Source organism: Dromiciops gliroides, chromosome 5 (genome assembly GCF_019393635.1).
Source record: "Dromiciops gliroides isolate mDroGli1 chromosome 5, mDroGli1.pri, whole genome shotgun sequence".
In the NCBI taxonomy this organism is placed as follows: Eukaryota; Metazoa; Chordata; class Mammalia; order Microbiotheria; family Microbiotheriidae; genus Dromiciops; species Dromiciops gliroides.
The window spans coordinates 175,204,827-175,219,267 of NC_057865.1; the positions used below are offsets into that span (position 1 = coordinate 175,204,827).

The window sequence follows — 14,441 nt, forward strand, 5'->3', positions numbered from 1 at the left end:
CTCACTGATAGATAGTAACACTTGAAGAATTCTGAAATTTTAAAAAGGGGCCTTTGTTTCCATGGAAAACTTGGGGTTCATTACAGAAACTCTATAGTTTTCTAAAAGAAATCTAGCTTCCTGTTCACCTCTTAGTTGAATGTCCACTTATACTGTCCATTCTAGGTAGATGTGCTGATCCATAAGCTCTACAGGCTTTCCATTCAAATGCATGGTATAATCTGGGCAATAGACGTCATCCATCCACTTGACCTTTCCCAGTAGGTGGTTGGGTCAAATTCTTTTGAGTGTTTGTGATTACTTGCAGGAGACTGCAATATTTCAGGGCTTGATGCAACCAGCAGAGTGCCATCCTAAGACAAGAGTATCTTGGAGTACTTCACTTCCCACAGAGAAATCCTCTTCTATTTGGCTTCTGCACTGGGTGTCCTTCATCACACTGGAAAAGACTTTTAGAAAGTGCACTGTCTTGTTTTAGTATTTGTATCCCTATTATTTAGTACAGTGCTTGGCACATATGGAGTTCTAAATAAGTGCTTTGGGGGGGGCATCTAGGTAGCTCAGTGGATAAAGCACTGGCCCTGGATTCAGGAGGACCTGAGTTCAAATTTGGCCTCAGACACTTGACACTTACTAGGACTCTGGGCAAGTCACTTAACCCCAATTGCCCTGAAAAATAAAATAAAATAACCATAAAATTCATAAAATATTTGAGTCAAATTACCAAAGCACACTGAAGGCCTCTGAACATATGAGTAAATAATTGATTTTATTCATTCATATTTATGATTTCATAATTGGATAAAAGATATGAGGACTATAAGAACCCATTATGCTGTTTGTTTTGTTCAGTATGATAAAAATAATACTACATGGCAAAATAACACCTTGAAGGATCTTCTCTAACAAGGTTTTTCCCAATCAAGGTTCCTTAAAAGATACAACAACAGAAATAGTCCCATTCAATGATCAGAAGGTCATTAACATAGGTAAGGCATAAAACAGGATTCTTTCTTTCAATCAGGGTAAAGTGACTTGTCCACAGTCACACAGCTAGTAAGTATGTGAGGTTGCATTTGAAGTCAAGTCCTCCTGACTCCAGGACTGGTGCTCTCTCCATTGTGCCACCTTTCTGCTCCTGTTTCTATTTCTTTCAAATCACTGATTTTGAGATGTGGTGGTTTTTTTTTTGGTGGGGCAATGGGGGTTAAGTGACTTGCCCAGGGTCACACAGCTAGTAAGTGTCAAGTGTCTGAGGCTGGATTTGAACTCAGGTACTCCTGAATCCAGGGCCAGTGCTTTATCCACTGCGCCACCTAGCCGCCCCCGATTTTGAGATGTGAATGGGAGACAATGTGCTGTAAAAGAAACTTTGAGGTGACATTTTGCTCTTTGATACCAAATGCTATTTCAAACTCAACAAGCAGTCAGCATATGGAACTTATATTCTCTCTATTTTTTAGTCAATTGTCAAATGATAATGAATAATAACAGTAGCTAGCATTTATATAGTACTTTAAGGTGTACAGAGTAGTTTACAAACATATCATTTTATCCTTAAAACTGTGGGAGGTAGATATTTCTCACATTGCAGATGAGAAAACTGAGTCAGAGACAGGTTAAGTGACTTACTTACACAGTAAGTATCTGAGGTAGGATTTCAACTTAGATCTTTCTGACTGCACGTTCAGTGCTTTATACACTGAGCAACCTAGCTACTTAGGTAAATGAATGAAAAAGCAATTGTTAAGCACCATACAAAGTAATGGTAAAACAAATACAAAAGTGGCACTTGCTCTCAAAGAGTTTAATTCTAATGTGGAAGACAACACAAGGACTAACATTATATTTGGGAAGTCACAAAGATGGTGAGCAGAAAAATAAGTCAATAAATGAATGTGCACTTTCCAGAAGCAATCATAGTGTTGATTTGATGACAGTTCTTAGAGCAAGTAACGTCATTAAACACTTATTAAATGCCTGATACATAGCAGATTTTATATCTCCAACACTGTACTAAATGTTGTAGCGAAAGGTAAAGAACAATTCTTGTTCTTAAGTAGCTCACAGTAGAATGAAGGAGATAATATGTAAGCAACTATGTACAAATAAGATGCATATAAGGTACATAGAGATAAACTTATAGGGTACTAGAATTAACGGGGATTAAGAAAGGATTCTTGTAGAAAGTGGGATTTTAGCTTGGGCATGAAGGAAGGCAAGGAAGCCCAAGACAGATATAAGGAGGAAAAGAAATCCAGGCAGGGAGACAGCCAGTAAAAATTCCTGGAATTGGGAGATGGAGTATCTTGTGTGAGGAACAGTAAGGAATCCAGTGTCACTGGGTGACAGAGTATATGGGAGTGATTAAAATATAAGAAGATTGAAAATATAGGAAGAGGCCAGATTATGAAGGGCTCTAAAAACCAAACTAGAATTTTTGATCCTGGAAGTAATAGGGAATGATTGGAGTTTATTGAATAAGTGTGTTGAGATGGCCAGAACTGCACTTTAAAAAGATCAGTTTGACAGGTAAGTGCAGGATGGAATGGAGTGGGGAAAGACTTGAATCAGGCATACTAACCAGAAGGCTACCACAATAGTTTAGAGATGAGGTAATGAGGTTCTTCACCAGGATGGTGGCTGTATCAGAGTAGAGAAGTGGGCAATGGTACAAAGGTGGACTTGATAAAATTTGTCAATTGATTGGATATGAGGAGTGAGAGAGTGAGGGGTCAAGGATGATACCAAAGTTATGACACCCAGGTGTGTGGGAGAATGGTGATGCCCTCAACAGTAGTAGAGAAGTTTGAAAGATTGAGCTAGCTTTGGGGAAAAGACAATCAGTTCCATTTTGGACATACTGTTTTTAAGATGTCTTCAGGACATCTCGTTATAGATATCCAAGAGGCAGTTGGAGATATGAGATTGTGTTAGGAGAGAGGTTAGTGCTGGATGAATAGATCTAAGAATCATCTGCATAGTGATGATATTTGAATACTTGGGAGCTGGTGAGATCACCATTTGAAATTTACAGAAGGAAATGGGAAAAGGGAATAGGAGAGAGCCTTGGGGAACACCCACAGTTAGGGTGTGGCTTCCATTGCTAGATCTTAGCAAAGGAGAATGATAAGTAGTGGTCAGACAGAAGGAGAACCAGGATAGACTAGTGTCACAGAAAGCTTGAGAGAAAAGAGAATCAAGGAGAAGAGGGTGATTAACCATGTCAAAGGCTATAGAGAATTGAGAAAAAGCTTTTAGATTTGAAAATTAAGAGATCATAGGAGAGAGCTAAACGATATAGGGAAGTAGCCAAAAGACTGGGAGAGATTAAAGGTTGGTGAGAGAGTGGGAATGATAGAGAGGGCAATCTAAGGGAGAAGATGGAATGGAACGTGGTTAGTTGTGCATGGAGATAAGTTTGCATTGGCAAGGAGAAAGACTGCCTCTTCATGTAAGATAGGATTGAAGGATGAGTAGGTAGCAGATGGCATTTGGCTGATATGAGTTAAAGAGGAGGAGATAAGAGTGAGCTTTTGCCACATAGCCTAATTGTTTTTTGGTGAACTTTGAGTTAAGATCCTCAGCTGAAAGGGCAGAGGGAAGAAGAGGATGCTAAGCTTGAGAAGAGAAGAAGAGCTTTGGAAAAGCAGCTGTGGTCAGTGAGACAGTGAATTGATTGGGAGGTATAAAAGAACTAATTGCCTTGCCACAGGGAAAGTATAGTTGAATTGTGTAACATGAATTTGTGGTGGACCCCATCACCATAGTTTGTGGGCAGGCATCTTTTGTTTTTGTTTTTGTTTTTGTTTTTGTTTTGCAGGGCAATGAGGGTTAAGTGACTTGACCTGGGTCACACAACTAGTGTCAAGTGTCTGAGGCTGGATTTGAACTCAGGTCCTCCTGAATCCAAGGCCACTGCTTTATCCACTGTGCCACCTAGCTGCCCCGTGGGCAGGCATCTTTTATCAGTATGCAAGCAAGAACAAAGCAGTGGGTGACTGAAGTACTCCAGGACTGGGGCCTAGTGGGGCATGATTGGCAATAGGGAGCAAGAGACTCAAGAGAAGAGTGGATTCACCAAGGGGTCAAGATAAAGATGGAATGAGAGTGCAGTGCATCAGCAACAAGTCTTTTAGAATATAATCTAGTCTACTTTTTTTTGTAATGTTATTTGGGGCCCTCATGTTCACTGACAATCAATTCTTCTCTTGAAAGATGTGTTCTTGATCAGGGATAGCTAGGTGGATAAAGCACTGGCCCTGGATTCAGGAGGAGCTGAGTTCAAATCTGACTTCAGACATTTGACACTTACTAGCTGTGTGACCCTGGGCAAATCACTTAACCCTTATTGCCCAGCAAACAAAACAAAAGACCTAAGACTTCTGTGAAGTCTTGGCTTCTCTCATTCTTCTTTTTACCTAAACCATGCTTTTTCCAAACATTTTTGCTATTTTCATGTTTTCTTTCCCTTTGGGTTGAAGTTACCAAATATTAGATGGCTCTTATTGAGTTCTTTGTAAAACTTCTCTATTTCTTTATATTTAGTAACTGATATTGGCACATACACTGAAATTGTTTTCTTGAAGGGTTCTCTGAAAATTCTTATCATTTTGAGATGACCAGACATCTCATAAAATAATTATTCTTGTTGCCTTTGGTTATATGATTAAAAACAACTGTGCCAACTTATTTCTTTGCCTCTCCAAAGGCTACCCATGACCCTTCCTTTCATGTAGTTGAAATTCCCTTCTGGTTTTATTTGTAATGAGAAATTCAATGTTGATACAGTTTGGTTCTTCTGTCAGTATGTCTAATGGTCATTGGACAAGTATTTATTTGTAGTACCAACAGCAAAAAACAAATAAACAAAAAAACCCGCTCAAACCTGTGTGATTCTTAAAATCCTCTGTCCTCCTTTCTACTACTTTGCCATTGTTCTTGCAGAAGCAGAAGATTCAAAGAGCCAAGAGGCACTTTGTATTTTGTTTTGCTTTTTGGTTTTCTATGCCAAAAAATTCACCATGTAGTGGCCAGCCTCCAGGAAGTGAGCCTCTCTGTATTTGGCTGAATGGTTCCTCAGAAATTTACCTTTTTCATTTGCTGGGGCACCCTCATAGCCCTTCTAAAATGGCACAATCTCAGAGTTTATACTTTGGGAGCATAGTCTTTGAGAACCCAGCTGATTTCTATGCCCACATAATGCAGTGATTGGGCTCAGCGACAATACCAAAGTATGTTAAACTAAAAAGATTACAAAAAGCATACAAATATAAAAATGTATTTGTTGTCATTCATATTTCATTAATACAATTCCTTGTTTACTGTTCAACATTATTTACTTCTTTGATCAGATTTTTGGATTATTTATCAGACTTGTGTGTGTCTAATACTACGGCCATACCAGTAACTCAAGAACTCATCTGTAAATTTATGCTGAGTCCAGGAAATGCTGACATTCTCATTCAAACCAAGTAAGCATTTATAAAGGTTACATTCTTTTCAGCTTATTATTAAGCTCCATAATAGTCCTTATCATACCTGTTACCCAAGTTTATTAATAGTTTTATTATATTACTTGTTTGAAGGCTGGTTTCCATGCAAATAGACAATCCTTTGGAGTGTTCAATCCTCTCAGATGATATTGATGATGAAGAAGTCTGGCTTTACTGGATTGACAGCAATAAGGAACCTCATGGCAAAGCTATCCGACATCTTGCACAAGAGGCTAAAGAAGGCACGAAAGCTGATTTAGAAGTCCTCACCTATTATAGGTTAAGTATTGTAAAGAACAATAACTCATGATCTCAAATGCTTATTAGTAATTTGATCAGATTCATGGATTAAAAAATTTAATTAAAATGTTTAAGAATGATTTCAATATTTAAGAAGGATTAAAACATTTAAGAAAAATTCTGAAAAAATGTAGAGATCAAGGTGCGTGGAATATTGTAAAACTTTTAAAACAAAACAAAAACTAAAACTATTACTTTGAATGATTTTTTTCTGATGACTTGAAAGTTTTGAATTATTGTGCAAAAGTAAGTTTTTTTTCACGTGAAGATAGATTGCTTTCAATCTAACTATATTTGCAATGTTTAAGGATCCCAGAAACATATAATTATAGTATTTCCAGTGCCACAAATGTTGAAATAATAAGGAAAGGAACATGAAATCAAAAGGGTACAGTAACAACCTTTCCTGCTTTAATTTACTTTACTCCTCATAAACAGTCTATGGTCCCTGACTGAGTATTTGAAGGGCTTCAACATTTCATCTCCTGCCTCCATATATCCACATAGCCCTCCTTTTGCCTGTAGTAATAATAATAAATATCAATAACAACAACAACAATAATAAGCAATAACTGAAGTTTATGCAGTGCCTTAAAGTTTTCAAAGCACTTTATATGTAATTACATTTAAGCCTCACAACAAATCTGTGGGGTAGATACTATGGGTATTATTATTTTCATTTTACAGATGAGGAAACTGGTTTGTTCATTCAGTCCAGAAACATCTATTAAGCATCTAAGATTTGCTATCCTAGGTGCTGGGGATGCAAAGGCAAAGATGAAATAGACCCTGGAGCTTATATTATATTAAAGGGAAAAAATGTAAAAAACCAAGTAAATGCAAAATATAAACAAAGTAAATAGTTTGTGTGTGTTGGTGGGGAGAGGAATGGTTGGGTTACTTGCAGCTAGAATATCAGGGAAAGTCTATGTCACACCTAGATCTTTCTGACTATAATTCTAGGACTCTTTTCACTGTATGTTATTGCCTCTCTGGAATTCAGTCTCTTTTCAATTCCACCTTTCTGACTTGTTACCTTTTGTCAAGGCTCAGCTCTTAAACTACTATGTTTAGGAAAATTCCTCTGATTCTCTGTTAGCCGTCACATTCTTCCCCTCCCTATGCCCTTCCCTCCCTCTCCCATCACCTTTCTTTCTCACTTTCAAATTATCATCTTGAATTTACAATCTCGTCTTTACATCCACAGTGCTTAGAATGGTGCTTTGCATTAAGATGCTTAATGGATGTTTGCTTGAATTATTGTTGAATTAATTTGAATATTTCTCTTACTATTGAAAGAATTTAATTCCCTTATGATTTTTACTTGGGAATTATAGAGGAGATTCACAATTCAGGTAGACGGTTGGACTACACAGAAATAGGAAACTTAGGAAATGGGGTAGATTTTTGAGGAAAGGTATAAAGAGTTTATTTTAGCACACTGACTTTAAGATACTTATGAGATACCCAATTTGAAATATCTAATTGGCAGTTGGTTAATATAGGACTGAACCTCATGAAAAATGCTAACATATGCTAATGTATTTAAGAAACTCATATGAGGAATCAAATAATGTAATGGTTAATATTTTTAAGGTATCAATTGAACCTCTTTGCAAGGATGTGCTTGGATCGTCAATATCTAGCCATAAACCAGATTTCTACCCAGCTTTCGGTAGATTTGATCTTACGCTGTATGTCAGATGAAAGCCTGCCATATGATCTTCGAGCCTCTTTTTGTCGCCTTATGCTTCACATGCATGTAGACAGAGATCCTCAAGAATCAGTGGTACCTGTTCGCTACGCAAGACTTTGGACAGAAATACCTACCAAGATCACAATATATGAGTAAGTGTAATAAAGTTCTCCAAAGCTTCAATACCTGCATCTCTGATGAAAGTTGCATGAAAAAGGTCCTTCTTTTTCCTTATTCAGATTATTAACCTTACATATTCAAACACGTCACTTTTTTTTGGTTCAAAACACTATACACTTTTGTATTGATTTATTTCATTTTTATTATATCACCTCTATTTCCCAATGAATCCATTCGCCTTTCCCTCTCCCAGAGAGCAATCTTATATTCAAACATAAAATCAGGGCAAAAAAGGCAGTTTAGCAAACCTAACCAACTTATCAAAAAAGTTTCATAGTTTAAAGCATTCCATACCCATAGTACCCTGCCTCTGCAAAGCATATGTCTCTTCTCTGGGGCCAAGCTTGGTTATTATAATTTCACATCATTCTATTTTGATGGTTTTGTTATTCTTTCCATTTACATAGATGTAGTAGTAGATGTCATTCTCCTGGTTTTACTTACTTGACTTTGCAGTCTTCCTATGTTTCTCTGTATTCATAGTTCCCTATAGCACAGTAACATATCATGACTTTTATACACCACAACTTGTTTAGCTGAACCCATATGCTTTGTTTCCAGTTCTTCGCTACTATAAAAAGTGTTATTATGAATATTTTGGTGTCTATCAGGTGTTTCTTTTTGTCATTGAGCTCCTTAGGATGGATGCTTCTCAGTGGAATATTAAGGTCAAAGATTATGCATAGATAGTTCTGTCATCTTTGGTAAAGATTACTTTTAATAAGCACTGACGTTAAAAGGGGGAGTAGAGGGAAAGGAAAGGGAAGGGATTTTCTAGAAAATGAGTTGAAAAAATTCAGTTTTATTTAAAATGGAAACTACAAAAAGGCTAGTTTCCACACTTATACTTTAATCTAAAACGACAGATAAACCCAAGTATATATCTGTGTGCTTTAAACTTTAAACCTGTCTATAACCAATATTTGGAACAGTTTCATTTTGATTCCCTTTGTCGATCTTTGCAGATATGATTCTATTACAGACTCTTCGAGAAATGATATGAAGAGGAAATTTGCACTGACAATGGAATTTGTTGAAGAATACTTGAAAGAAGTTGTAAACCAACCATTTCCTTTTGGGGATAAAGAGAAAAACAAGCTTACATTTGAGGTACCTTACACTTCTTCATTTAAAAAAAAGAAAGCAATAGATGGCATTTTGGAGGGTGGTTTGTTAGGTGAAAGAATTTAAGAGGTGATGAAAATATGATAATTAGAGTCCTCCATCTGGTTTTGATTAAATTTCATATTTATACCAACTACTTATTTCTTTTGTTTTTCATTCCATTCTTAAATCTTGATGGCATATGGTCAACACAACAATTTCATGATTCACCTTCATTCGGCATTCTTGTATTGATGGGCAAAATCATTTGTGCTTACAGATCACTGTGACCTAACAATTTTCTACATAGCTGTAGCAATAGCCTTTTCTCCTTTTCACAGTGAATTAGAATTTATTCATGTTTTGCCATATTACATGACAACACTGGGACAAAGTCAGAGAGATTCTTAGATTGCTGAATCTTTGGTCTATTATGTTTTCTTTAATCAACCTGAATTTGGCTAGCAGATTCTTACCTTTTTTCTAAATTTAATAGTAAATTAATTTCATTCTGACAGATCCAGATTTGGGGGAAATTGGAATCTGTATTTTGGCTTCCATATGGAATTTTTTTCATCTTTTTATTTTTTTGTGGGGCAATGAGGGTTGTGACTTGCTCAAGGTCATACAGCTAGTAAGTGTCAAGTGTTTGAGATTTGAACTCAGGTCTTCCTGAATCCAGGGCTGGTGCTTTATCCACTGCACCATCTAGCTGTCCCCTTCCCTGGAGTATTTTTTACTAGACTTTAAAGAATGAGAAATATTTAAAAATAATGAATATGCTTAGTATTTCCATGTTCATCACATTCATTCTGTTATTCTTTTCTTCTCCTTTTTAAAGGTGGTGCACCTGGCTAGAAATCTTATTTACTTTGGATTTTATAGTTTTAGTGAGTTGCTAAGACTCACAAGAACACTTCTGGCTATTCTGGATATCGTGCAGGGACCCATGTCATCATATCTTGAAAGATTAAGCAAATTTCAAGATGGAGGTGAGAAATTTGGAGAAAATAGCAAATATGATAAAAATTCTTTGATAATTGCTAGAGGCTTTTTTTGCTGGCTACTTGGAGATGAATGGTTAAAATCCTTTAAGGTGTGATCATATTTTTTGGATTTGAAGATATTTATAAAATACATTATCATTTAAAATCACTTTTCTCACAATACTCTTATGAGGTGACTATCATGGATTTTATTATTAGCATTTTTCAGTAAGGTGCTGAAACAGAATTGTTAACTGATGTGTCTGAGTTCACAAGGCAAGAAAGTGGCAGAGCCAGGACTCAAATCTAGGTTGGACTCGGTACTCACTTCCCAACTCTCAGAATCCTGAAATTCTGTCCTACTTCAGTCTTGCCTAAATGTCTAAGTGGTTGCTTGAGGCTATGGGAGAGGAATCTGGTAGAGAATCTCTAGTCTCTGAAGACTGGGTGTAGTACCCAACTGGTACTCAGCTGTTGGCTGTTGAGTACCAATTAGGATCTAAATAGCCCTGATAGTTAAAGAACCAGTTGCTTGCCCTACCCTTTCTACCTGCTTGCTGGCAATAGAATGGACAAATTTCTATTAGAAACATCTAATATCCATGGATTACTTAAACATCTCTGTGACAAACCACTTTCCATAATATTCAATGGCAGTCCCACAAACTACTATCTTATGTATCTCTTCTTCCTTTCTCAGTCAGCTCTTTGAAAGGGTCATCTTAACCTCAGTTCCTTAATTTTCTTTTTATCTTTTACTCTTTTATAAAGTAATCCCTTTCAATATGACTTCTAACTCCACCACTGAACAACTTTCTACCAGGTTGCCAAGTGATTTTTTCTTTTTAAATTGCTAAATTTAATGGCCTTTTCCCAGTGCTCATTCTACTTGAAGGGTTTCTAAGATATTGATCTTCTTCCTCCTCCTTGGCTGGCTGCTGCTTCTCAGTCTCAATTCCTAGCTCATCATATATCTCCTGTCCATTGATTGTGGATGTCCCCCAAGGCTCTGTAATGTGCCCTGTTCTCCAATTATGGCTCCCTTTGTTTAAGTTCCTATTGCATATTGCCAGACACACTCTGAGATCACACTCTGCTTGTCTGCTGGGATGCCTGCCTGTTCCCTACTATTTACCATTTCTGATGCCCACTTTTACCTGTTACTGCCATACTTTCTTGATGTTCATATAGACATACAAACTTCCTTCTAGTGTCCACTTTTAGAACTTTTATCGATTGCTTAGTCTTTTGCCCTGTACATTTGTCTAATTTCTTGGTTTCAACCGTCCTAGGTTTGGTTCACCAAACCTCTTTGCTATTTACTATTCTTGTTTTGTATCTGACTAGCTTTTTTTTTTTTTTTTTTTTTTTTTGTAAATCAGGACTTTAATTAGCCTTCTCACAAACTTTGCTCATACTAATTCTATTCCAGCACAGTAGGGGTACAGCTTTCAGAGAAAAATTCTTTCCCCACTCCTTGATGAAATGGCAGGTCAGATTCAATGGGTTGGAAGAAGAGGCTTGACTTAGAAGGAATAGGCCTGCAGTTCCTGGGGCCCTGCTTTGTTTCAACCTCAAAGGTGGCAACTTTAAATAGGATGTGCACAGACAGTATTCAAGAGGTTTTATGGCCAATGCAGTAGGTTTAAATGTCAGTAATTAGTGTTTGTTGCAAGAGAGGATGAATAGCTCAGGAAACTGGCAATTATAGAAGTTGTTTTTTTTCTTCCCTTCTGGGTCATTGGTTAATATTCAGCCCATACCCCATGAGTATGGGTGGAAGTTGCCATCATCTGAGCACTGGTTGGTGGTCTCAGTCTAATTCCTAGTGTATGACTGTTCACCATCACAGTTATTACTAATTGGTGGTCTCCACAGAGCCTACCAGGCTATGAGCCTGATCTGTTGTTTATTCTCTAGAGGTGGTCCATTCAGAAAACTGTTGGAGCACAATAATAGAGGAACAGAGGGAGTGAACTCTGCCTCTGCCTGTTCTGCAGGAAAACAGAAGATGCTCATCTGTGCAAATATGAAGCTGGCCCCTCTCATTGGCTAGAATTCTCATTGGAGAATACAAATATTGTTTTTTCCAAATAAGTGTGCTTGCTCACAGTGTGCTATGTTGAGTCAATTTGCTTTTCCTAATACCTATCATTTGCTCTTGCAGCAGATTAAAATGCACAAGCGTCTTTTGTTGTAATTGATCTGTTGGGTAGCTGTATGATGCCAAACGGTGTATCTCTTTGTCGTTGATAAATGTTGAAAGCAAATGCAGAAACCAGCATGTTTGCAACTATATGATGCTTTGCCAACACCCCTTTTGTAAAAACCATAAGTAGCAAGTTTTTGTACAACTTTGAAGAATTTGTAACATTGGTAACATTCACTCAGGGAGAGAGCACTTCAGGATATTGCTGTAGGAGGAATGGGTCTGTTTTCTGACATCAGAAAAAAAAGGCAGAAGTCAGGGAAGATGGTAAATCTTACCTACATAAATCTAGTTGTGCAACATGATCTATGTTAAGCCTAGATTTCAGAATCTAGGTTCTTTCAGGCTAAATGGACAGCACTTATCCCCAGTTGTCATGCCAAAGTTTAATTGGTGTCTGAACTTAAGTTTAGCCAAAGTAGAATACTTGGCACAAACTGAAAATATGTTTAATGTTTTGGCTTTTAAAAAAATTATGCAGCCATGCCTATTGCTGTCTGCTTTTATCATATATAGACTATACTTGAATATTAAATTCTAGCTTGGAGAATCATAACCCCTGCTTTCTGGGAATCAAAAAAGAAGGGAAAACTTGATCTAACTCGTCTTCATTCTTGGCAAAGGCAGTAAGTACATTCATGAGATAAGGCCATAATGTCTGAGTCATTTTTGAGATCCTGGGAGCTGGCTATGTCTTGGCCTCCCTATTCAGTCCTTTCTCTTCCTATTTCTCCCCCTATGCATGCCTTCTACCCCAGTCCAAAAAGTATAGCTGCTTTTCACAAATCTTTGCATCTTTACCTATGCTATTCCTTTTAACCAGAATTTCTTCCTTTTTCTTTCTACCTATCAAAATAGGCAGCTAGGCAATGGAGAGGGTGCAGAATTTCAGGACTTGGAGTCTGAAAGACCCGAGTTCAAATTCTGCCTCACACTCCCTATTGTGTTTATCCCAGGCGGGTTTGTGTCTCAGTTTCCTCATCTGTAAAATGGGGATTATAAATGCACTTATCCTACTAGATTGTGAAGATCAAATGAATTAATAATATGTAAAGTGCTTTGTAAACTTTGAAGAGCTATCTAAATGCTCATAATATTATTACTCATAAGAATAATGATAAAATCCTATATATCCGTCAAGATTTAGCTAAAATGCTGCCTCCTCCATGAGTCATCTTTGTTCACATCAACTAGAAGTGAACTTTCCTTTCTATTCTTTGTATCATTTGTAATACCTTTTATGGCCTTTATTTTATGTATCTTTTTTTTTCCTATTGGATCATAAACTCTCTGATACACAGCAAGCTGTTCTTCCACAGCACTTATCAACATGTACATGGCAGTCACTCAAAAAAGAGCTCTTCTTTGAATTAATTACCTTTTCTTTCTCATTTGAAAGATTAGAGAAGTGGGACAGGGGCCTCTAATTATTCCTCTCCACTTTCAAGGTTAAGAAGCCAAAGTGTCAAACCGAAGGATCCTGGTAGCTGAGAAACACTGTTGCTGACTTTAAGAATCTTTTGGTCTGGGCAGCTAGGTGGCTCAGTGGATAAAGCACCGGCCCTGGATTCAGGAGTACCTGAGTTCAAATCCGGCCTCAGACACTTGACACTTACTAGCTGTGTGACCCTGGGCAAGTCACTTAACCCTCATTGCCCAGCAAAAAAAAAAAAAATCTTTTGGTCCCAGGTGTCCTGTCTGATGCCACTACTGAGAACAGAGATAAGCTTCTCCTCCCCACAAAGAAGCTCCTCTCTTTCTCCTCTGTTCTTGGGGGCAGAGGCCAGCCTATCTATAATGGTTCCTTCTTTAACTTCTAAAAATGGAGAAATGCAGGGTGTCAAAGAAGACCATGAACACAGCCAAGGACTGGAAGAGAACTGATTTTGTTGTTCTTCCTGTTTCAGTGTTTAGGCCCTTTATGACTCTAGTTATGCTTTTGACCATTTTTGTGATTCTTCACTCAGATGCTACAATGAAATGTCCCTTTTCAGACAACTGACTTTTCCCTCAGGTTCTTTATCGGATGGTTACTAATTAAGCATTCAGTCACTTTAAGTCCATAAAATGATAAGGGCTGCTTTATTTTTTCAGTGGTGACGGTTTACTAACAGATCAAGAACATAATTTAAATGCATGTAGTGGGGTGGATGGGGTGGGTGAAGGACTGGGACCTGGGAAGAGATTGTTTTGAGGCTTAAAAAAAAAAAAGTTTACCTTCTTTAAAGCCCACTTGCCTAGAGAGATGGTGGACTTTAATCAATTTTTGTACTCAAAATTGCACTCATTTTTTGTTTGTATTGGGGGAAAAAGTGAACTTCTTAAGCTTCTTCTCAGTATTTAAGATTCTCATATAAAATATCTCACTTTAAAGCAGAAAGGAAGAACTCAAAGGCTTATCAATACACTGTCATCAGGGAAGGTGTTTTTTCATATGAAAGGTCAAATGATCAATGGAATATGAAGAAATT

The 14,441-nt window shown here is 37.3% G+C and overlaps 1 protein-coding gene across 1 annotated transcript in view; it reads left to right on the top strand.

Moving 5' to 3' along the window:
• Positions 1–14,441, top strand: part of ITPR2 (inositol 1,4,5-trisphosphate receptor type 2) — a 511,835-nt gene that overhangs the window by 188,929 nt on the left and 308,465 nt on the right. The window contains exons 17-21 of the mRNA XM_043966319.1: positions 5,355–5,474; positions 5,589–5,774; positions 7,392–7,643; positions 8,637–8,781; positions 9,617–9,767. Coding sequence (XP_043822254.1) covers positions 5,355–5,474; positions 5,589–5,774; positions 7,392–7,643; positions 8,637–8,781; positions 9,617–9,767 — 854 coding nt within the window. The remainder of the gene's footprint in view (positions 1–5,354; positions 5,475–5,588; positions 5,775–7,391; positions 7,644–8,636; positions 8,782–9,616; positions 9,768–14,441) is intronic.